Source organism: Sus scrofa, chromosome 1 (genome assembly GCF_054392235.1).
Source record: "Sus scrofa isolate SSC_HxYL_T2T_F1_AM1 chromosome 1, Sscrofa_HxYL_maternal_Yorkshire_Landrace_v2.0, whole genome shotgun sequence".
NCBI lineage: Eukaryota > Metazoa > Chordata > Mammalia > Artiodactyla > Suidae > Sus > Sus scrofa.
This window is the reverse complement of record NC_139383.1, coordinates 35,045,366-35,071,824: the sequence shown is the minus strand read 5'-3', so window position 1 is coordinate 35,071,824 and position 26,459 is coordinate 35,045,366. Positions and strand designations below refer to the sequence as shown.

Here is a 26,459-nt window from a genome sequence, read left to right as displayed (position 1 = left end):
TTAATATCTTTCAAACTGAAATATTTTCTACTGAACCTGAAAAACAGAATCAGGTTATTACTCACTAAAAAAGAAAAAAAATCTAAAAAAAAAGTATTTTATTCTTTCAGATTTTTAAGAAAATTGAATAACTATTGTTTTCCATAACTTTTCTTATGCCTTTTTATCTTATATTTTTTTACTTCAATAATAACAGCATTATCTTTTAAAATTCTTGCTCAAAAACAGTAAAGAATCTGTATAAACATCATGTATGAGAAAGTTAAAACATTAGAAAAAATTTTAAAAAACCCACTGATATAAACCCTCAAATGGATTCAAATAGTATGGTATCTTTACAATGTTAAACCATACCAATTCTTAGAAGAGTTGTTTATCTTGTTTAGCCTCGAGGTTGAGTTCTAATGATAAATAGTCTTTGTGATTGATAGCTATCTCAGACCACAATAAAAATCAATATGGTTCCATTTTGCTGACAATCCTGTGGCCAAAAGGGCAAAATTTCATTCCTCATTTTGTGGTTTCTTAAGTATGCCTGGATATTGTTTTGTTTTGTTTTGTTTTCTCCCATTTTGGATTTAGGAGAGAAGAAAAAAAATGCAGTTTTAGTAAATGTTTACGTTTAAAATAAGACACTCTCCTTTTCACTGCTCCACAGATCTACATGTTTCAATGAAAATTGCCAAGAGCACTGAACTTCAATATAAGACTAGAGAGTAGCTTTCCCAACTGTGTAAATATATTACGTTCTGGACACCCTGAACTCTTGACCTTCCCTATGAGGGAGATGCTGCTAAAATGTCAGTTAATCATAAAGCAGTGCCACAATGGGTTACCCAGAAGCAGAAGGCAATTTAAGAGAGCAATTCTAACATGCAATTGCCAAAGCATGCAATGCAGACAATACTGATGATAGCATATTTTATTTCCATTTAATAAGAAGAAGAGAAAACTGTATTTTCTTAGCTTCTATACCAGATGGTATACCCAGAGGAAACAGACACATGGGAAAAAAAAAAAAAAAACAAGCATGCTTTCTTTGACTGTTGGATGAAGTTTTTGAATTACTTCCCATTTAAGACAACTTCACATTTATACCTTTTTTAAAATGTATAAAATGCCTGAAGAAGCATTATGTGAACAATAACACAGGTCAGGCTGCAAGCTAACAGTGAAATAATCATACCCCTAAGGCAAACAGAGAAGCATGAAGCAAGCGTAGGTGGCTATGGCCAGTAGAGGCTGTAATTACCACCTCTCCTAACTTGAGTGACCCTGAAGCAGGTAATTGGACTTACCAAATGATTTTAATGTACTTCAGAAAGAAAACAAAGAAATAGCTTTAGCAACTAGGCAGGACATTTTCAGAAAAGGACAAAGAAAAACATTTTTTGCACTTCTTTTACTGTTTAAAGTATTTAAAACACAGCATATACTTCTGTGTTAAGAACACTAATCAACTGTGCTTTCAATAAAAGTGAAGTTGCAAACATTAAGCTATGTTTTCTTAAGGAATAAGTCAGCGTGTAGACCCTATTTTTAAAAATGTGTATACCTCCCAGAGTATGGAGAAAAGGTATAAATTGGTGCAGCCACTATGGAAAACAGTATGGAGGTTTCTCAGAAAACTAACAATAGAGAGTTGCCATATGATCCAGCAATTCCACTTCTGGACATATACTATGATAAAACTATAATCCAAAAAGATAACATGTAGCACTATGTTCATAGCAGTAATACTTCCAATAGCCAGATATGGAAACAACTTCTATGTCAATCAACAGATGAATAAAGATGTGGTGCATGTGCACACACACACAAATATGGAATACTACTCAGCCAGAAAAAAGAATGGAATAATGCCATTTGCAGCAACATGGATGGGCCTAAAGATGATCCTACTAAACAAAGAAAGAAAGACAAATACCAGAGTTCCTGCTATGGCGCAGAGGAAACGAATCCAACTACGAACCATGAGGTTGCGGTTTCAATCCTGGCCTCACTCAGTGGGTTAAGGATCCAGCATTGTTGTGAGCTATGGTTAGGCCAGCAGCTGTTGCTCTGATTAGACCCCTAACCTAGGAACCTCCACGTGCCGAGCAGGTGTGGTCCTAAAATGCAAAAAAAAAAAAAAAAAAAAAAAGGACAAATACCATAGGATATCACTTCTGTGTGGAATATAAAATACAACACAAATGAACATATCTACAAAACAAAAAAGAAAAGATTGACAGACTTGTGGTTGCCAAGGAGGAGGGAGAGTGGGAGAAGGAGGGAAGGTGGGAAGGGCTGGGAGTTTGGGATTAGCAGAAGCAACTAGTATATATGGGATGGATAAACAATGAGGTCCAATATGGCACAGGGAACTATGCTCAAGATCCTGTGACAAATATATATGCTTTTCCATTAACATTTATTTATATGTATAAATAAATAAATATATATATATATGTCTGAGTCACTTTACTGTTCAGAAGAAAATAACATTGTAAATTAACTGTACTTCAATAAATTTTTTTTAAATGTACATCTCTCTCTGATTTTACCTGTTGTACTTTCATTTGCTCACGTCAAACTCTTCTAAAAGGCAAAAAAAAAGTTGTCTACAGTAGTAGAAGGAAGAGAAAGAATAATTCAGGCTTTTCAAGGGCCAGAAAATGGGTATGAGCCCCAGTTGTGAAGCTGACTGGGCTTAGACAAATCTTTGCTCTTTATTTTGTTTTTCCTGAGTCTTAGATTAACCAGCTACAAAACTGGGATAATAATATCCAAATACTTATAAAGCAGTAACAATCAATACTTTACTATGACAATCTAAATTTTCATTTAAAACATAAAATTTACTCTTTAATATACATAAATAAAAACATTTAATTAACTTGTAAAATTATTGACACATTTCTGCCTAGAAAACAGAATTTATTATTTAGATAAGTAAAATTACAAAGGTTTAACTACATTAAAATGGATTTTTAAGATAGTAAATAGTAACTAATTTACTCTTTGAGTGGTACTTAGGAGATAAACAGTGTTTCCCTGTAACAGACCAAAATAAAGTAAGAATTTCTGAGAGGTGGAAAATAATCATCATCCCTTTGCTACGTACAAGAAATGCATGTGAAATTGATATCACACACATAATACCAAAAAGTTTTGATACTTATTTTTAAGGTTTCCTGGTGGTCTAATGTGCAGTATGTATTAAAATAGCCACCTCAAAACAATAAATATTCAACCAGGTGATATTAATAGTATATTAAAATATGCCATTCTCCAAGTATTTGTTAGAACAGTTCATAGAACCAGTAGTATTCAGAGCCTGCACAATTTAACAGAATTAGATGGAAACGTCTATAAAGATTATGTTTAGCTTCTGAAAGGGATTATTTACACAGATTATGAAGAATTTTTGTACTAAATATCAGGTAATATCATAGGCAGCATAAGTTGTGTTCTATTTTGTTGTTATAAAACAGGCAGGCTGAAGCCAGTGATGGTGCTAATGCCAATAGGGTCAAAGGCACCTGAAATTTGAGGAATGGAATCTTGAAGAGGGGAAATAGATGGACATCATAATTTTAACCTGTACCAACTCTGCATTTGTGCAAATTAATAGAATATGTCATTCCGTAAGATTTCCCATAACAGTGCAAATTAGTAGATATTCCTGTAAAACAGTAACCACAGTTTCTCAAAACCCGCATCAAACACACCTTATGAGGACTTTAATAAATTAACATAGATATCTGGTAAAGACTCACCAAACATGTAGTAAGTTTCTACATTTGGAAGTAAAAGCATAAATGAGTACGTGGGCTTAATACTATTTTATGCCACAGAGCCCACAAATTAAATGTCTCAAATAACATATCAGGAAAAAAAATAATTTCAAAATGTCAAGACATTTATAAATTTGAAAGCAGCTCTGAGTCTGTTATTTTACTCTATCCCCTCCCACACAGATAAGGTTATTCTCAAAATAAAATAGCTCAAAGCACTTTACAGTCATATTTTTACTTATTGCAATTCAATATGCATCCTGAACATATCTGATAGGGATAAATCAATGCTCATTAACATATTGTTTTCATTCACTTAATACAGCATAACTAGCCTTAAACCACAATCTCACTTATTCACAACCTCCCTTGGCCTTCATATCAATGGCCAATTTCAAATAATTCCTAGGTTAAAAAAGTTACATAGTATTAACAATACATTGTGTGGTAATGCTATTTTTTTTTTTTTGTCTTTTTAACTATTTCTTGGGCCGCTCCCACGGCATATGGAGGTTCCCAGGCTAGGGGTCGAATCGGAGCTGTAGCCACCGGCCTACGCCAGAGCCACAGCAATGTGGGATCCGAGCCGCGTCTGCAACCTACACCACAGCTCACGGCAACGCCGGATCGTTAACCCACTGAGCAAGGGCAGGGACCGAACCCGCAACCTCATCGTTCCTAGTCGGATTCGTTAACCACTGAGCCACGATGGGAACTCCGGTAATGCTATTTTTAAGGGAAAATAAAACCTAAGAATGTAGATGAGATATTTAAAAGAAAGAAGTTTGGGCACAAAAAATCAAGAGGAAGATCACTGGAATAGTAAATTAATATTCATTATTTTAATTTGTATATACCTGACACAAATTAAATGTAGGGGGAAAAAGGTAACTTTATCAGCAAATATCTTCAGTAAATGGACCCCTCCGTTTGTCTTTTGAAGTTAGCATGGGATACGAATTTTGGAAGACAGGGTGATCTAGTCCTCAGTTTCCATACTGTCTCTTCTAAATTATTTCTCTGCCTAGCTGTGGTTGTGGAGTCAACTTGTTTCTACCCCAGGAAGTTAGTTCATCTACTACAATAGGAGTAACTTGTCCCATTACCTAAAATGAAAAGACTTAGCTGTAGAGAAAATTTGAAAAGCAAATTGTGTGATTTAGGCTAAGCCATGGAGACTTACCCAAAGTCTTTGTGGTTTTTTTTCAACCGTAGGATAAATGTATGACATCAATAAGAAAACTAGTAGACTTTCTATTGTCTAAGCTGAATCTTAGACTAATGACTGAGCAGTTAAGTTTCCTATTAGTGAGCATCTTTTCATGTTCATATACAAAATATATTAATATTTAAAATTAGTATATTAATATTAATATATGAAGTTGAGTCAGAATAAAAAATACTTAGGGATGACAATATGTCAGGTATTTTGCTTTGATCTTAGATCAGTGCTCTCAGTGGGTAGCCGCAGAATATTATAATTGCTAAACAGATGTTAAAGAAACAAAAGACATTTTACCGGCATTTACATTTTCATAGATCCCCATGTTCACAATTTTCAATTTTTAGAACCTAAATCTTTAAATGTTCAAGATGCACAGACGCATGTACTAACTCTGCAGGTGTTTCGACATAATGCTTAACGGATAAAAAAAAAGTCTCTTTCAACAAACTAAAAAATTAAACTATTTTCCACAATAAAATAAACAGTGCACTAAAAGTACACTCCAATAACTTAGGCAATTAAACTTTTCAGTGGCTTTTAGTAAATAGCTAAGAATTTCTCCCATTATAAAAATGGATGTATGGAACTAGGGTGTATGTTTATATATTACTTTTTATTTCAGTTTTTATTCTTTTTTTCTGTTCTCCATATGCTATTATTTTCACCACTCTGTTTCAGGTCGGAGGAGGGCAATAACAGGGCTTAAAAATGTAAGGAAAGCCTCTTTATTTTACAGCTGGGTGTCAAGCTATTGCATTAATCCTATACAACAGGATATTCTGAATAGAAGAGTTATCTTAGGATTGACTCAGAGTAACTTTCTTGTCTGTGTCATCAGATACGGTTTCTGTACTGACCATAACAAAATTATGGAGGAATATAATTCTCACACTGTTAAAGGTATTCCACATTTGTTTGAACGACAGAGGTTTTTCTCTCAATAATACTTCCACCTGCGTCTATCAGAGATTTTGGACTAAATACAAGCAAGCTGAGCAAAATTACTATGCAAGAAAAGATTGTGGATTCATAATAATACTGAGTAATAATAGAGAAATACACCGTCTTTAAATCAAATTTATGACATAATTAAGGCCACAATTTACCAAATTCACTGGAACTCTTAGAATAGTGCGACTAATCATGTACCAAATAGTTAGAACTTTTAATAACTGTATGGATATTATGTGTCTTATGCTAGATTTCTGTACTAGGCAGAGTGGCCTGTTCTTTATTCTTACCTGCACATTTGGTTCTGGTGATTAGTGGAGGTCCTGGAAGCCCCGTTCCGCCTTCACCAGGTCTTGTAAGCAGAACACGGATCTCGTATTCAGTATCGGGATCCAAATGCCATAATTTATAAGTTGGAGCATTGACTGCATGGGTTTCTGTCCAGGATCCTGATGTCATTCGGTACTCCACTTCTTTAAGAATGATGGGACCATCACCAATGATGGAGTTGGCATTTAGCTGAATCAGCAAATATGTCGGCCCAACGCCAAGCAGCTGTGGAGGAGCAATAGGCCTTGGTGGTTCTAGGAGAAATGAGCGTGCAATCTCATTAGTTAGAAATCCAAACGCATACACTGCATAGAGGTATTAATAGCTCTCAAAGCCTAAAGGCTTAGGAATGATTTATTTAGGAGTTAATAAATACTTAAGAGAAAACGGAATGAGGGGTCTGCAAACTGGACTTTTAAAGAACAAATACTTTCACAGATGGGATATTACCCTTTTAACACAAGTTTTCTTTTATTAAAAACAAGCCTCTCCAGGGGTCAAATTTGTAACCAGTAACCAAGGGAAATAAAAAAGAAAATACTCAGAAATGGATAACTTCAATTAGCTGCTAAAGTACAATTGATTTCTGATATTCTTGAGGTCCTAAGTCTTTTACAAATCTCCAAATTAATGAATATTGCCATAACTCTTTATTTCATTCATGAAATATGACTACGTAGTGTTTTTGTTTTTGCTGTGATGATATAAAAAGAAGATAAAGCAAATTGCACTCGGGAGCAGATGCCTGGTGCTGACTAGTTTCCACACATCCACCTTTCAGTGTTAGAAACTGAAATTTACACGGAGGCAAAATCACAAATCATTATGTATCATTGGCCTTTGGGAGTAGCACGTGATATGGCAATGTGTCAAATATTAAACTCAAATGTCAAAGGTACACTGCAATTTAATTTTGAATAGCTCAGACATTTTGCTTGAAAGAAACTTTGGGAAACATGATTATAATGTTTGAATTTATAGAAATGTCGGATGATGAATTAGAGCATTTATTTTCCCTAACAACAATGTAGGTGAAATTTGACACTGAACATTATGAAGGATCCCATAGCTTTAGCTCTGTCCATATGGTTTCTAATTAGTACACTGTGATCAGGTGGGATCTTTGAATCTCTGGAAAAACACTTCTTGGGGAGGCCAAAAGACTTTAAAGGAAAGTGCTAATCTTTAAAAAGTGATTAAATTGTTTTAAAGTACTTTAAAAGAATTAAAGCAAATTATATGAGGAATAACTATTACATGCCACCGCACAATGCTTCTCTCAGCACCCACCCCTTTTTTTTCCCCAGATAGGGGTGGGTTGGAGGAGATGCAGATAGAAAGAAATTATGAAAAGACAGCCAGTATTTTTTATATTGGATTTTCTATTTTAACAGCAATAAATGCTTAGACTACAACAATGTAAAAAAGCTCATAGACAGGTTTACCCTCTGATAAAGGTTTAAATGAGGCAGAGGTTTCCAGTGGTAGCCCAGGATTGGCTTTTAAATTCCCAAAATACAGTTTCTACTTGAACCCTTGAGCTACAAATATCCCTAACATAAGGAATAACACTAACTGATCTAGATCCCTACACAGGATAAAGTAATTTTTAGGAATTTTCCTCCAAAATTCACATGACAAATTTGATTAATCATTAATTGCTAAGCTGTTCTACACATTAGGTATTCATATAATAGGATAAGGGAGACATAACAACAATAAATCAACAAATTCATTATTTAAATTGAGAGTTATATAGAAAACATATACAGCTTTCAAACTAGTTATTTAGTTATTGGTAAAATTGTATGAACTTGTGTTTCACTATCGCTGCTGTTTAAAAATAAAGCTAAAATTAAGTAAGAATTATGTGCTACATAAATTGTTACATTTAAGATTATTTCTGTTTCTATCAAAACGTAGTTCTTAACATCTGATTTATAAACTTTAACTACAAAATTTCATCCTCATGGTTTGAAAATTCTTTCAACAATATAGCATCAAAATTGGAAAAAGTGGGTGAACTACTTCTAATTTCACAACTGACTTCAACTGAGAAGTTACAGAAGAAAAAGTTTAAATAAAACCAAAATAACTTAGAATGTTCACTTATCAGCTAAAGAAAGATAGAGCTAGACATTTTATATCATGAAATTCTTACCAACTAGTCTAACAACTTTTATCTTTCAATTTTCCAAAAGTTTGGGTAGACAAAGCAAGTTGATATATTTTCTAAAACTTAAATTAAAATGAAACTGAACAAAGATATGAACGTAATAGAAAAAATGCAAATATCTTTCCAACTATCTAAATACTGCATATATTTTAAGAAGCAGTATGTATTTTGTGAATAAACTGAGCTGCCTCATATGTGCAATGTTTGTTTTCATACCAGATGGCTCATATACTGACTAATTTAATTAGGAAATGATGCTAAATTCTCAGTTTCCTGGGTTCTAACCCACAGCAGCAATGCCTCACTCACATGAAGGCCAAACAACAACCTGAAGAGGTCTGATATTTAACACAAACAAATGAACTATAAATAACAAACCATAGTTAATCTAAAAAATTATGAGTATTCTGAAATCCAACCTAATAAATGTATACTGAATGTTAAATCTCACCCATCAAAACCGCACATCATTGTCACAGAAAATAAGGAGAAAACAAAAAGAGGAGAGCAGAAGATTGGAGGGAAAGAAGGGGTGGGGGGAGGGAACTAAAACAAAACATATTATTAGCAACAAGTGAGAAAATAAAGCATAATATTTCTTCTATCATTTCTATCTTTAAAGAAATGGTCTGTAAAAGAAACTGAAGTTCAAAATCAAGAGATATAATTTCAAAAAGTGCATACACTGATAGCTGAGTCAACTTGAATATGTTATTTAACTTAGCATTACAATTTCCTCATTGGTAAACTAGGCATAAATTTTACAAATTTTAAAAGATGATTGGATTAGGAAGATGTGATATATATACACAATGGAATACTACTCAGCCATAAAAAAGTACGAAATAATGCCATTGGCAGCAACATGGATGGAACTAGAGACTGTCATCCTGAGTGAAGTAAAGTCAGAAAGAGAAAGGCAAACACCATATGACATCGCTTATATCCGGAATCTAATACAAGGCACAAATGAACCTTTCCACAGAAAATAAAGCCATGGACTTGGAGAATAGACTTGTGGTTGTCAAGGAGGAGGGAGAGGGAGTGTAGTAGTTGGGGAGCTTGGGGTTAATAGATACAAATTATTGCTTTGGAATGGATTAGCAATGAGATCCTGCTGTGTAGCACTGGGAACTACATCTAGTCACTTATGATGGAGCATGATAATGTGCAAAAATTGAATGTGTACATGTATGTATAACTGGGTCACCATGCTGTACAGTAGAAAAAAAATTGTATTGGGGAAATAACTATTAAAAATAATAATAATAACAATAATAATAATAAATAAAGAGAAACAGTGAAAAAATGACAATATTTTGCAGGTGTTGGGTGCCACAAAATTATATTATCAACATTAATCTCAAAAAAAGACTTTATATTTCTAAATATATCCACAAGTCCTATATTGATGTTATTTTGTTTTGTTTTATTTCTGCCAGAGAGCACATAAATTTTAAAATCAAAAATTAATATTCAACACTAGTAGTTTGTATACATGAAAAACTATGTAATCAGGTTCTTGGCCCAAAGGAGGGCAAAAATTCACCCTGATCAGTTTTACATCTCCCTTGCTATGGTCAAGCAAACAAAAGGGACAGTCCAATCATCAAAGCAGTAGCTCAAATTTGGACTTACGTCAATGTTTAGCGAGGCTTAGAAGTACATATATTGACTAACAGTATGATTGTAAGTGACACCTAGCATAAATAAGAGTAACATACCACTACATATTACATTTTTATGTTGGAGGTAAAAAGTATCCTCATATTAGCACATGCATTTTGTTTTTAGGCCCTTGAGAACTAAGAGGCTTATTTATAAAATCTCTATTCATTTCAATAAATTATGCATGAATTTTAATCAGTTAGCAAATGAACAAGTAATTGTTCTACAGCAGTATTAATATTCTTCATAACTTAATACACTATCAGACCCAGAGGTGTGGTGCAAATAAATCCCAGTTGTATACTAGGTATCAAGTGAAGTATGCAATCCCCAAAATACAAGATAAACTTTGTCGATGTTACCAATTAACTTTCAATTAATGACTTACATTCATTATTCTAGAGCAAAACCTATTATAAATTTGCAATTATACATTCAAATTGCTTTATTTTTTATTTCAAATAATTTTAAAGGGTCTCGAAACCAAGGTAAGTCATTATGAAAGTATATTCTCATCCAATTACTCCTATTACAATGCTATTTTACAAACATGTGTCACTTATCAACATTCAGTTAATTAATAAAATGCAAAATCATTAGAAGTAGAAGTTATAAAGCCAGAAAGTCACTTAACAAAGTAAATATCAAGGCTAATGACACTTCTACATTCATCTTTCCAAACAAATAAATTTAATATCTCTCAAGCCTGTCTCCTCCCAAATTATTTTATTTACGTGTCAATGAAGCCTTAACAAAAGTATCTTGAGATGAGCACTCTCACTATGGAAGCAGGCAATGACATTGCCTTTGTCTCCTAAGCCTTTTGTAACAAATCACCACAAATGTGGAGGCTTAAAAAAACAGAAATTTATTCTCTTATGGTTCTGGAGGCCAGGTGGTCCAAATCACCTATTGGGTTGAAAGCATAGTGGCATCAGCCATACTTCCTCCCAAGTCTCCAGGGGAGAATCAATTCTTGCCTTTTCCAATATCTGCTAGCTGCTGGTATTCCTTGGCTTGTGGCCACATCACTCCAGTCTCTATTTCACTGTTCACACTGCCTTTTCCTCTTCTCTCTGTAGTCAAATCTCTCTCTCCCTGCTACTTAGAAGGATACTTGTGATTATATCCACTTGCAAGGTCCACATGGATAATGCAAAACACTCTCCCCATCCAAAGGCTCTTAACCTAATCACAGTCCCCAAAACCATTTACCCAGATAAGGTAGTAGTCACGGGTTCCAGAGATTAGAAACATATATCTTTGAGGTCATTTTTCAGCCTACCATAGGCATGGACTCATCCTTCCTCCTGGGAGATGTCTCATCTCCTTCTTTTCTGCAGTTGGTAGGAAGCTAGTAAAATAATGCTCCTAGGAAAATTTCCTAACTAGGTTTAGAGCAGTGGACATTATTTAAGAGGCAACAATTTACCTATATTGTCTGTTTTTGCTATTTTTATTTTTAAAAGGGAAATGAAAATAGAGATGATGAAAATTACTATTCAAAATGGCTACAAGAGGCAATGCTCCCTTACTATGTCTAAGTTCTGTAAGAATCAAATTAGAATATTTGTCTTGGAGATATATTCTTATTTGCTACCATTTATTTACTTAATTGAATAGACCACTTCAAACCAAAGTTTTTTCTATTTCTTTATCATTCCCCTCAATAAAATTTTTATCCAGTTCCAGTTAAAAAAAGAAAATTCACCAGCTCACACTTCATGCTATTTAATATTCTTCTTTGTCACCTATTAAATACTCAAGTAAATGGGAAAGACCATTAGAGACTGAGAGCAGGAAGAATGGCATCAGTGTACCAAATAATTCAAATATTTATTTATCAGCTACCCTATGATAATTTTAAATAATGCCTCAGAAGTATAAACATAATTTAATGGTACTTGAGTGTTTTAAGAAATATGAAATAATAAAACTAATGAATAGAAAGATGGCCTTTCCTCCCATAAGAAATGGAAAGCAGGTTATAGATAATTTAGAAGCATTGTCTTTGGGCCTTTAATATCATATGTACAACAACATAATTCATTTCATTTTTTTCTTTAGATGTTAAAACATGAAGTACACATTTGAAAATTTCAGATATATTTAACAAGGTTTCTCCTGTAGCCACATTTTATAAACTATAATGCAGATGTATTTATGAGAAGAGTAATAGCTCTTTCATGATTTTCACTCTGGTAATTTCCTGACACCTCATTTCCAGCCCTAGCAAATTCCTTAGGCAGCCAAATGCCTCTCCATTCACTCTATTGGCTACCATCCCATACCTTTTGTTCATATCAATTATGTAAAGAGTGAATTCTACAAATTATTTTTCAGATACATTACTATTTTAAGTATGTTTACACATTTGTGCATTGATAGATTTTTAAGACATAAATTTTTCATTTAATGTATTAAAATCCTTTTAAATCCAACAATCCAATGATAGATACTTTTTTTTCAAATCATATATTCAGATGGTTCATAAGCTTGAACTGGTAAAAGAGAGTTAATACTAAGACATCACAGTTTGGATGTTGTTAAGCCTGAGCCTCCTATGACACCCCTAGACCAAGTATCAATTAAAAGGAGCTATTGTTATCTATTACCATCTTCATGAAAATTACAGGGGTGTTAGCTTAGGGTTATGGTAGACTATGGAAAGAGTATGTGTTGTGTCCCCCATTTCACACAAAAAATTATAAAAAGCATGAAATAAGCATATATGCTTTCACAGCTGTACATCTGTAGAAATACTTAAAAGTGGAAAAATGCAATTGAATAACAAAGCCTTCTTTTAATGATATACTATATATGTTTGTTTATACTATGTTTTTTTTATCACTATTAATTATATCCATCTAAGTAAGAGTTTCTTCATTTTCTCCCAGTGGTTCTCCACTGGCAGCAGTTGTTCAAATGACTCCGGAGTGTTACTTGCTTTGAGTGGTTTGGGGTCAGGATTAATTGATCATGAAAAGCACGGGGTAGTGCCATATACCAAAGTCTCCAATGCAAAACACCACAGGCTCCTCTAGAAAAACACTAAAATGTTAAAAAATAATTTTCCCTCAGCAATCTGTGGTGTATGCTTACCTAAAATTACATCATTTACATTTCTATTTCTCAAGAGTATCGGAATAGGGGACAGGAACCCTTAACATGTGATCATTTACTCACACAGGCATGACCCTGGTTGAGGCATGGGTAAATGGGTATTTGACTATATAACTTGTTCATGAGCAAGTGAAGAGATGTTTTTGGAAGACTATCAATATATAGCAAGAAGTAAAAATATGTTCATAGACTAAAGTAATCACACTTCTGAAAATCCAATATAAGGAGATAAGTACATCTGTGTTTAGAAAGGCAAAAAAAAAAAATAAGAAATCAAAATATTCTACGATAGGAAAATGATCACACAAATTTTGGCATTTCAACAGAATGCCACATAAACTTCAAGAAATACAAGTTGTGGAGATTATACAACAAATATCAGAGAGTTTTTGAATGTTTGGCTTACTAGAAGTTTCACTTACGTAAGTAAAAAGCATATCCCTCTTAAAAAAGAAAAGTAAACCACCAACTACCACCACCAGAAAGAAATACACCAAAAAGCTAATAGCCATGATTGGGGAACTGTGAGACCAAGAATGGTCTTATTTTTTCTTTTTTCTCTATTTTCCCATAAAATTCAGAATGTGCTCAAAAAACTTTCTCACCACTGTATCTTCCAGTGTCTGTTGCCATGCCTAAGTTCAATAATATCATTACAGAATGAATGGCTAGACCAACAAAAAAAGTAATCCTTGCCACTGTCAGAAAAAAAATCTACATAAATTCAGTCTATTCTATGTAAGAAAATATCAACAACAACTTCAGTGTGAGAAACATAATTTGAAGATGGTAATAGTAAAATTTTGTGTATTTATTTACTAATATGTTTAATTTATTTTCAGATGATAAAATTAAGTCCTCAACATGTAGGATTTATCACTTTGAGCTCTGAACCATGTAGCTGGCCAATTGCTCCGACAGTGATACACAGCACCTACAAAACGTTACTATTTAATTAAAGGAGTTAGTTGACTGGAACAAAGGAACACTTTCTAGGCAATTGCTTAGTGACCAAGTGCCCTCAAATGATTTATCCAGCTTGTAAAAAAAGGCATGGTTACAAACCTATACAATAATTCTCTTTTGTCTTTTAGTCAAATCAAATCAATTAATTTTTTTAAAAAGATTTTCCATGTGAAGAAAAATTTCCTATAACATAGACATGAACATAAAATATCAATCATTTCATCAAAATATACAATTGTACCAATAATACCAAAATGTACACCACTCACTTGAGTTTCTTGAACAAAAATTTAATTCAGGGTAGGAAAAAATTCTGATACTAAATATGCCAATCTTCACATTAAACAGCTATTTTGTCTTTCAATCCCTGTGGGATATGTATTCATTTTTTTATACGGCAAGATCTGTGGAATTATAGTATTTAATCTCAATGACATGGCTCTTTCCTGATGCCTAAAGTGCTGAAATAAGAAGAATCATTTCAGCAACAAAACTGCAAATTTTGCCTACTGAATTTTATATCCTATACATTACCATGACATTTTATTCATCTTGATTTGAAAACACTGCAGCAATAACTTTATTACCTGCTTGAAATAAAAAGGCAGAGCAGCAGCATACTGTTTTGGATCTGCGAGCACAAACTAAAAACAAGGTGAGGTTCATATTTATGGTATATGAAAAGGCGAAGGGGTTTTTTAAAAGTGAAGTTTATTTGCTTTTCAGCTCATGTAATCTGTGAAATAATTACACATTTTTATCTAATTTTGTCCCAAAACTATACTTCAATTAATATCTACACAGTGTGTTGGTTCAGAATTATAAATAACTGCAATAATTCAACAACTTTACAAAAGCCTCCATCAGTACTACAATCCATATGGCATAACAGAAAACCACATATGATGTAAGATCCATTTGACTGAGTTATAAACTAATACAGAAGATTTCTCTTATGGCTATTTAATCCCTCACTTCAGCTTTGTGGGAGCGCAAACTGTTCATGCATTTCAAGGAAAGACCATCCAGTTGATTCCAAGAATAACAATCAGGTAAGTAGTAAAACTGGGAAAGCCTTCAACTCTTTGTTTGGCTCCCTCAAGTCTGGGATCATAAACACATAATCACATCACCATCTCATCAGTCACCTTTATGAGGTAAGGGAATAAAAATATGTGGTGGGAGAAAGGAGAGGAACTGTGTTTGACAAAGATAATATATGTCCCAGTAACATGTTAAATATGACTAGGTTATAGGCCAAAAGATTCAGAGTACACCATTTATATTCATTTTATATTAATATATGTGAAGACATAATGGCTGATTCCATTAAACCAAGAGATAGCAATTAAAAGAAAAACTCCCCTGCAAAATCTTTATAATCTCTCTTTCTATATGCACACATTCACATGTATACACATTTACATACATAACATAATCAAGATAAAAAGTATCATTTAAAAACATTTGGAATCTTCCAAATTTAGATTATTAAAAACATTGAAGAATCTCGTGAGTCTAGATTCCAAATTAAAAAAAAAAAATTAAACCTATGAAATTAGAAGAACTTTCCAGAATTTAATGATAACCAAACAAAACAAGGCGGCCATCATGACTTTTAGATCTAAGTACTCCTCTGTGTTGACCTGATTATAACACATGATAAGCATATGTTGGCTATGAATAGGTAACTTGTGATTATTCCAAGTGAACTCAAAATGATGCATGAAGATTTTATGTAGCCAGCAACAGAGGTCTTTTTTTTTTTTTTTTTTTTTTTTTTTTTGGTAATATCTTAGGTAGTGGAATCAGGAGATACTATTCACTCCTTGTACTCAATGATCCTGGTTGCCAGGCATGTAAAATCTAAGACCTTATTTACCCCAAGTTAATCAAGAAACTATTTGCCTGTTATTTCTACATGACTCAGGAGTACAGAGAGTGGCCATATCCCTCTACGTATATGAACACAGAGGATATCCTTCTAGTCAAGCAGATCCCTCTGTGCATGACAGAGTTATTATTTTATAAAAAAGAATTCGTGATGACACCGTAAAAACAATTAGAGAAGATCTCAGTCATATGAATAGCTCCTCTAGACAACAGGCCTTGTGAATACACTACTAGCACCAGCACTGTCATAATTTTAGGATGCTTTTCAGTTCAAAAGGCATTAATCTCCACAGACTTCAACAATCTTCACGTCAAAGAAATTGTGTCTTTAGCTAATACAGATCCAAATCAGTTTTAGAGTGTAAAGATTCTCAATACAGATTCATGCCAAAGGAAAAATGATATAAATTAGCCACTTTAGAACATTTCCTCAATTTTGGGATTAAACAAAATGAAAAACAATTATCTGTCCTATTGGGTTAAATGTCCTTGATTAAATCAGGAGATAAGAGAAGTTCTGATGTGAAATGGGTTCAACTAATGTGGACAGTGACTCCAAATCAACTATTCCTTAGGGCAATTAGGATTTGAACAGGGGACCAGAGGACAGATTTCTGCCACTTAAGTCTCTGAACTAAGAAAAGCAGGTTTTTCTGGTTAACTCTAGAGTTCATAGGTACAATGATGAACAAAAAGGAATGCCATAATAAAAGCCATCAGCGTGGGCACCATAATAGCGAGAACTTCTGAATAGTTATTTTAATCATCAAGTTCTATTTAAATTCCTTGAGGGGGCCAAAATATCTACCCCCTTTAGTCAAAGTGCCATCAAAAATAAAATCATCACACTGAGTATTATAACTAGGAAAACTAGGAGATACATGCAGATGAAAATAATTACAGATCTATATGATAAAATAACAAGATAGTGGCATTTTAAAGATATTTAGTCATGTAAACAGTTACAGGTCCAAGCTTAGTCCATTTTTACACTAGTGTGACAGTTCAGCTGGTAAGAGACCCTTTATCTCCATTCCATGCGACCACCCCTACTTCCGCACCATGGTGGGTCATCTAGAGATTCAAAATATCATAAAGTATATCATCTAAACATAACATATTGGAAGGCAGTCAAAGTTGTAAGTCATTAGTTGAATGGAAGGCCCTAAGTTAAAGCAAAAAAATTTTTTTCAGTAGGATAAACTACAAAGCTTTACATCTTGATTCTGATTTCCCTGTGACCTCCAATATACGCTGTGCAGTGAAAGATGACAAGGAAGGTTCTGGCTGCGGTGGCCTCCCAGGATGTCCGCAGAAGGTCACAACAGGGAGGCACTAGGCTTTGCTTTGCGCAGGAAGGGAAAGTTTCTAGAAGAGTAAACTAAAGGCTGGCAAGACCATAAGTAAAGCAATTATAGAGCTAAGGGGTTGGGTTCTTCTTTTGCAGCCACTGTTGCCAAGTGACAAGAAACTTCCTTTTCCTACTTTGATAAATATCATGCCTTTTAAAAATAAGGACACGAAATGGCTACTGACCCAAACTGTTCATATATTCTTCCTGTGAACTTCTCATTTCCCATCCTTCTGCAACTTTAGCCAGATCAAATGAAAATTTGCCAGAGAGTAGGGGAGAAACAAACATAAGCAAAATGTACAAATATTTTCACAGGCACTAAAGAATCTTGTAAATGGTACTTCCATCAGTGAAGTTAAGATGATGAAGAACTGGGTAAGGAAGGCTACTATTTTAAGTATTATAAAGAGAAGAAAAAATATCATGCTTCTTCAGCCTGAGTTTTTGTAAAAACGACACACTTACTAAAGTTGATAGCTGAGAAATCTCTCTACTGTACCTGAAGGGTACCACTTCTTGTTCCAAACCATACATTTTCATTTTTAACTGTATATGCCTATGTTCATGTTCAAGTTTTAAATTAAGAATCTGACACTGGGCAAAGGTCAAAATATCATAAAGTATAGAAATTAATCATAGAGCTATACCAGAGGTATTGTTCCTATAAGTATGATGATATATGATATATTGAAAATCTAAAGGCACTAATTTGTCCCTGTTTATTTTTTATCTTGTTCCAAAAGTTATTTTAACATATAAATGCAAAACTATGTTAGGTATTTTATTGAGTGCAAATTTATATTCTCCTCATTATAAAACCAAATCTCAATTAGGTAATGAGAAAGAGATCAAAGGTCAAGCCTATGCTCGCTAAACCATGGTGCCAGCTGAAGATATTCACATTACAGGCAGAATGGCTGGGGAAAAAAATACTAGTTTTTGTGATTATCATAGTACTACATATAACACACAGGACAATGAAAATGTACATAAAATAATACAGTTACTGAGGTGGTTTGAAAATTACAGCCACGAAATTTTTTGAGATCTCTCTGATTGAGAGCTTGGGTCCATGTTTCTCCTCTTGCATATGAGTGATCTCAGACCTACCTAAATATACAGAGCACGGAGGAAGTGGTAGAATGAAATTTTGAGCGTAGGTTCCAAGAGACCATGCAGCTTCCCCTCTGAAACATGGAACATTTGCTCATGGAGTCCTGAGTTAGCTGGTGGAATTATCAGATACATGCATGAAGAAGTTTCCAGATGATTCTCACCCTCCAGGAATTTGAGTTGCCTTCAGCTGCTCAAATCTGAGTATTCCCAACTGAGGATGTCTCATCCTGAGACAGGGAAAAACCAACCCCTGCTAGACCTTTCTCAATGTCTGGCTCCCAGAATCTGTGAGCATTATAAAATAGTTATTGGTTTATCCCAGTAAGTTTTGGGGGATTTTACTATGCAGCAGTTGATAAATGGAAAAGCATGTCTATCTTCATCCATACTAAGAGGATGAAGGAAAACTTCAGTGAAAGATGCAAATTCCTTAACGTGAAAACACTGCCCTTTCATGACTGGTCCCCTGCTTACATCTCCAGTCTCATGTCTCGATACTCTCCAATTTCAATCACATGTCCATATTAAATAACTTGTATTTTCTATGGGAAAGGTTTCTTTTATGTTCATACACCTTCACCCTTTACATGCTGCCTAGAGTTCCTTTTTTTACTATTTATAGACTCATCCAGACCAATCATCTTCAAACCCAGCTCATTATTATCACCTCTGAGAAGCCTTCCTCAGCATACCCTCTCTAGCCTGAAATTAATGCACCTTTTTTCCCTCTCTTTCTCTTTAGTTATTGAGCTCCTGGAAGACACTTTATATTACTTAAGTAAATACGTAATATTTACCTAAGGTAAATAAGTAATGTAACTTACTTAGAAGTAAGTTTGGGGCTTTAGACTTCAGTGCTTAGCACATTATGCAATCAATGATTGTAGAATGAATGCATTTATGAACAAATGAAAGAATGAACCCAAGAAGGTAGTTTAAGGTAGGAGAATACCTAATGTTGGTGAGGATATGGAACAACCAGAACTTTCAAGGTGCAAGCTGGAATATAAATTGATAAAACAAATTAGAAAAACTGCCATACATACTAAAGCCGTACATAAGCATATGCTATTACCCAGAAATTCCACTTTCAGATAGATGCTCCCCCACAATGAGTATATCTGTTCCTGGAAAGTCAAATACCTATCATCAATAAAGTGGATAAATTGTCACACAGTCACAGGATAGACAATTTTATAACCATGATGTCAAATGATCTACAGACACATGAAGTAACATGAATGAATTTCACAACATTGAAAAGAGAAGCCAGATGAAAGAGTATGAACTATAGAATTTCATTTACCTAAGTTACTACCATTAAAAACCAAGGACAGTGGTTACTCTTCGGCAGTTGGGTTAGTGACTGCAACAGAGTAATGGGGGCTTCTGGGATTCTGGTGATATTCCAGTTTTTTGTGAATTGTGAATGTGAATTGTGGGTATATTTAGTTTGTGAAAATTCACCAAGCTATATATTTATCAAGCTATACTTTTAATGTACAATTTTCTGCATGTTTACACTATACTTAAGCAAGAAATTAAAAAATTAGAGAAAGATGGCTATGTGTCCACTTGGTCCCAAACACCTCACACACACAACTCAACACAATGCAATTAGAACCTCATCCTAACAGATTTGAAATTTAAAGTCAGTGTTTATGGCAAAAAAAAAAAAAATCTAATTAAGTCAAAATTTCTCTTGAAAATTCCTAAATCACTCCTAAAGACTAGTTTATATCTTTTTCCTTATCTACATCATTGAACCAGATCTTTTAACTTAGAAAATGTGAGAATCCTTAAGATCAAAAGAAACAAGAGAAATTCCTATCTGCAAAAGTTAGGGCATTAAAATCTTTCTGGGTCAAGTTCATCTTGGAGAGACCAGTTGAGTGGTACACTAAATATATTATGAGGTGACTACATCTTAAAAGGGCATCTGGTGAACTTTTTCTACTTTGTAACTACACATTCTTGAGAACTACTTATTTGAATTCATCTATACATGATAGGCTATTTTTACACAGTTCATATATTTCCCATGTCATCTCTCTATTGAAATGTACTGTTATTTAATATTATTCTGGAATCATGCCAATTTTAGGTCATTAGTGTCTTGGCACTATATAAAATTCAACTGCATTGCCACTGTTAACTCACAGAAAAACTTTGTGAGCCCATCTCATATGGCATCTCTCTCGATTTTTACTCAGCAAACACAGAACTGGAGCTACTCTGCAAGTGCATAATTTGAAAAAGTGAATGTGGCTCATGATTTGACTTTCAATGTGAAGTTACTCAGAGCACATCCCCACCTTGAATTTAAAAATAGAGTAGGTGGAGAAGAAAACTTCCTCCAGAGCATATATTAAAAGTTTTCTAATCCTATTTCGCCAAGCTGAAAATAAGAGGTAATCCAGAAAGAAAATTTTAAAAACAAACAAACAAGCCAGAGACTGAGATTTTTCATCTGACCTGATCAAAGATGACTGGACCAAAGAAAAACCCACCTTGCTATTTGCCATCCAGGAAACTGTCTTTAGTTTTTAATATTCTTATGCAAATAAGGAAAATGCTAAGAGTCTTTCTTTGATTACCAATTACCATGCCTTCAAAAAGAGGATAAGGCTATTGAATTCTGAATGATTTATTTTTTCCACAATCAGGGAAGCCCTTGAAATCCAGAGAATCTTATTAGAGATATAAAATATTCCCAAAGTTTTTATAGAGGTACAAAGGCAATTCACACTGCCTATAAAATCTAAGAATAATCTTCAGGGAAGAGAGAAAGAAGAATGAAGAAGAAATACCAGAATAGTTAGTTTCTTAGCTTTTCACGGACCACAGACCTGCAAGATGCTTCCTAGATTCTAACAAAGCCCATTCAGGCTTGTCTGAATCTAGGTTAAGTGAGCATGTACGTGTGCACGTGTATATATGGATGCACGTAAATGTTTATATTAGTACAAAAGAATCCAGGGAAGGGATATGAGTCCTGGTCATAGTTTTTTAAAATACCCTACATTTAATTTTAAAAGCGTCATACATCCCTTGTTCTTCTATTGAAAATCACTACTCTAAAATGATAGGTTATAGTTATCCTGCTATTTCTCAGGGCAGGATGTACTTAAAAACAGTAGCCAAGCAGCTTGAAGTAAAGGTGTAGCTTATGTATAGTACAGTGTTACCACGGTGAGATGAAAAGAGTGTGAGCTCTGGAGTTAGATTTGGGTTCCCCCTAAAAGACACCTGATCTAACAACTTTACCAATCAGCCTCCGGGTCCCTATGGATAAAACTGGGATATTAAAAGTTGTTAATATGAAATTAGAGAAATGATGCATGTAAGCCATATATCACAGTACCCGACACATTGTAAATTATTATAAATGGGTGCTTTTTATCACAAGGTATATTAAACATTTATATGCTGATATGTTAAATTTACACTCACTTAGAAGACTAAATGGCTTAAGCACATTCACGATCCCCTGTTACTTCAACCAGTTATTAAAATAAGCTTGAGTTGGTGCTCAGCTACACTGACTACCAACAAGAAGGAAAATGAAGAAAAAAAAAAAAAAGCCGTGCACGAAAATTCAAGAAAAGAAAGAAATACCCAGGAACATGTTCTCCCTACTGATCTGTTTCATTCAAAAGAAAAGTCACATTTCTAGATAACTTTTTAAATTTCCCTATACTTCTTATTACTGAATCTGAAATAGTTCTTGAGGCATAAACAGAAGTTATTGGCTTCTTGGACTCTCATGGAAAAGAACTAGAGGAGAGAAATGAATAATAATATCATGTACAAATAAGAAGTATAATAATATGCCATTCTTTAAAGACCAGATATTCCCATATCTAAATATGGAAATACAAGACCCTAAAGATCACGAGTATTAGTTATTTTTATTAGCAACAATTACAATAATTAGCCTATGGTAACTGCTTAAAAATGTTAATCAAATCAATGAATAAATTAAGTTTTTATATTTATACTAAAATAATTTTTTCTGAAAGTGGACTAAAGTGAGAAAGGATAAAAGTGTAATGATATTTGAAACAAACTGTATTTTATTTCAGTGCTTCCGAGATAAACTCATATAAAAATTAGAAAACACCCACATTCAGCAAGAGGGTACACTTCCAACACGCACCAGAAAGAAGTGTACTGCTAGTGACAAAAGGTATTCACAAAAACAATTTCAGTTATATTTGACACTGTTCCTAAATCATCCAATCAAGGCGTTGGCAACAACAAAACACTTTCAATATCAAAAGATTAGCAGCATCAACTGCTTTAACTCATCCTAGATAAACAAGATAATACTTGAAAGATATACGCAAGTAAGGATAGAAAAGAGAAAATCTAAAGTGTAGGTGAATTTTATAAAATAATTGTGATAAACTTCTGATATTCATCTTGAAAATAGTTTCATGTAACTCCATAGGCTCTAGATGATGAAAGGTCACTAATATATTGCCAAAAACATTTTTATGAGATTAATTCAATTATAATTGCTTTGACTATTCCAGCCACAATTTAGACATAGAATCCAATTATCCATTTCATTTTCATTTATACCTCATGGGCTAGATCATTTATCATGTTTCATGATAATGATCAGAAGACACATGGAAAGTGATTTCTGGAGGTAACAAATTACCTACCATATTAGCATAGCTTATAAGATCCTGTCAACAACTACTATGCATAAATATGAGGTAATTAAATTTACAATGTGCAGGAGTATTAGATATGCTACTTGCTTCCTTCACAGCTGCCAAAAATCTGGGTTGCTAAATGCAGCAAAACCGTTTGGTTGCAAATCAGGAATCATTACGCCCCAGAACTCCAACAGGTAGCTGGTATGCTGTGGCTCAAGAGGCTGAGATGTATCTTTCATCATCTGGTATTATTACTTCTTGCCACCAAACCATCCATCATCACCGCGCAGACAGCTTGAAACGATAGACCTGGACCCTCACATTACTGCTCCTTGAACTCTCTCTCATCCATCTTTTGCATCATTCCTGATTCACAGCTAAGTACCCTCTCTCGACTGCAAAACCAAGTGTGAACCTGTAATGCCTTTAACCTACAGTGCCTCTCTAATAGTAATTGATTTCTCTTTATCATGGAGCCACTGTTAAGAAAAGAATACCCATGCTTACTGATGCTGAAAGATGATTTTTGAAAGATCCAAGTTATAGAATTTCAATAGTTGTAGGAAAATGCATTATTTTGTTTTATTTTTTAAGCTAGGCTTCAAAATTGCATTAGTATTTCTATTTGAATATTTATTCATAAGACTCAGAAACACAAACTTAAACACAGACAGCGATGTCTCTGAATGCAAAAGCACACAAGCCAGAAAAAAAAAAAAAAGACAGCCTACAATATGTACATAAATGCAGCACTTCAATCTGAAAACTATTCATCGGTTTCGAATATGTTTAACAGTTTTAATAGTAAAAATCAGAACTTCAAGATACTTAGTAGGTTGAAATTATAAAAACACATTTTTATCCTCGACACAATGCAAACAAAACACAGGGATTTAAAGTTAGATGCAAGAATGTTTGTTAAAATTGCCTTTCAAAATAAATCTCTCGCCCGCTCATTTTTTTCCTTCTTCACTGATTGCTAAGAGAACCTTCAAAAATGATACCAGTTACACAGTGGCTGGTGTACCATAAACTATCCAAGACTAAAGGGTTTTAATTCCGCTCCATCTGAATGCTGTTATAAAAGTTTAATAAATCAAAATGATCAAAATGTTCCCAGTGGCAGATTGGGATTTGGTTTCCAATTCAAATTCTCTTTAATATACGGCTCCCCTGACATCTTGCATTTCCACCATCCACGTTGAATCCCAAACACCTCACTTTTCATCATTATGATGCATCAACCAGTCTGGTCATGGTAACTACTTTTTAACAATCCTGCACAATACAGAGAAATGCCAAACCTGGTGGGGGTTTTAACATAGAAAAATTATGGCAGGTGGGAACTTTTTATCTATCCTTAAGTAAATATTTTTAAACGACCTGCTGCAGTGAATGACATTCTTTGAGGATTGAAAAATGCTGTTGGCCAAAAGTCTTAGAAAGAAAACCTCCCTCCTTCCAAAACTTTAAGAAACTGTTGTAAGAAAAAGACATGTCTAGGAGCATTATTATCAGGGGCTCTTAAATTTTGAAGAGCAGAGAAAGTGGGGAAGTCTTTGGAGAGTTTGCTTTATTTCTATGAAGCAAAAAGTTTTTACAAAGAACAGAAAAAATATTTTCACTCAGCCTCAAATCCAAACAGGAATCTACACAAAGCAGCAGAGAAAACACATATTTACACACAATATACCTCACATGTGTTTTTATATATGAAAAAGGTCAGGGATAAAGAAAAAAAATATTATATTTAACCATGTTAGGGTTCTCTTTTTAAATTTTCCATTTAATTGCGTATATTTGCTTTTATCCTAAGTTGAAAAACATGGAAAATTCTAATAATACTAGCCAAAGACTATTAAATAGAAGCTTATAAAATACAGAGAATTTCTGTACACCAAGTACCTACTGTTTAATTTATCTTGTGTTGAATCCTTGTTGAAGTCTCTCCCATAGGCCTAAAGATTTTAAACCTATCTTTCCAGTACCCGAATCAAGAGTTTACAACTGAAATTACCATCTATGCTCTCAAATCAGTTCTTATACAAGCCTTTCAAATTTCTGTACATAATACCATATTTCAACTAGTATCCCAGGCTATCTATTCCTTTTTCTGTCATTCCACAATGTTCTTAATATTTCCACCATAATCTCTAGACCTTGACTTTTCCTTTCCATCACAACTCCCTCAAGGATGCCTTACCACCTCAAGCTTTTAAGATCATCAGAGACCCTTAAACTTACTCCCTGCAAACTCATCATTCTCCAAATCATCTCTCAACCTAGAGCTCTGAGACAGATATGAAGATTCAAGCAACCTACTGCAAACCTCCCCAAAGTTCCCAAATCAAATGACCTCATACATTTATATTCCTTAGTCTGACAAAAACTGCTCTACAATTAGGCTTCAAAGAACATACTTTCAGGCTTCTTTCCTGGAAAACACTGTCTCATGGTCCATGTTTAATACTAGCACCCAAGTGCTTGTTTTCCTATGTCACACCCTCTTCTTGAAATGCCCTTACTTATTTTCAACTATCCTATCCTAACCATCCATCAATAGTAAGATGAAACTTGACCTCTTCCTCAGCTCATTCCCTGACCACTAAAGTCAAAGAAGAGGCTGTCCTCCTCTGTTCTACACATTAAAACCATGCCATCCATATGACACTTTATAACCTACTCTGTTTTTGTTTCTTTAACAATGACCTGATTATATCTGCTGGCTAATGGCCATGGTCCTGGCTATAAAAACAAAACAATAAACAAGAAAAAGAGAATAGTCCTTGACTTAGTCAATCGAATGGTGGAAGCAGATCTTAGGAACACAGTAATAGGTTGAAGATGTACTATAGACAGAACATTCTTAGGAGAGAGCACAGTGCATTAAAGCGAGTGAAAGAAAATCAGTATTGTTAGAGTTTGGTAAGCAAAGCAGAATCTCATGAAGGACTGGAGAGGTGGGAAGAGCCAGATGAAGGGTCTTGGAGACATCTGGGACTGATTCTGTGAATATGAAGCCAGTAGAACCAGGAGAGTATATGCTGACTTTGTGTAATACGGTCAGTCCGCTGCTGCGTGAAGACTGACTCGGAGGAGGTAAGTGCTGATGTGGGGAGACTTTTTAAAGTACAATGAACAGCTCACAGCTATAGAGAATAAATTCGTGGTCACCAGTGGGAAAAGGGAAGGGTGGAGATGAGGCATG

General features: G+C 34.2%; 1 protein-coding gene across 43 annotated transcripts in view; it reads right to left on the bottom strand.

The window, feature by feature from the left end:
• Nucleotides 1-26,459, bottom strand: part of PTPRK (protein tyrosine phosphatase receptor type K) — a 560,031-nt gene that overhangs the window by 219,024 nt on the left and 314,548 nt on the right. For 40 of the 43 annotated variants that reach the window (XR_014803891.1, XM_084956679.1, XM_084956684.1 and 37 more), the window contains exon 7: nt 6,246-6,539. Coding sequence is in view for 40 of the 43 variants with exons in the window: in XM_084956679.1 (XP_084812805.1) it covers nt 6,246-6,539 (294 nt within the window). In the remaining 3 variants the exon portion in view is untranslated. Of the gene's footprint in view, nt 1-6,142; nt 6,591-26,459 lie in introns of all 43 variants that reach the window. The other 3 variants (XM_084956839.1, XM_084956848.1, XM_084956833.1) reach the window with 2 other exon arrangements.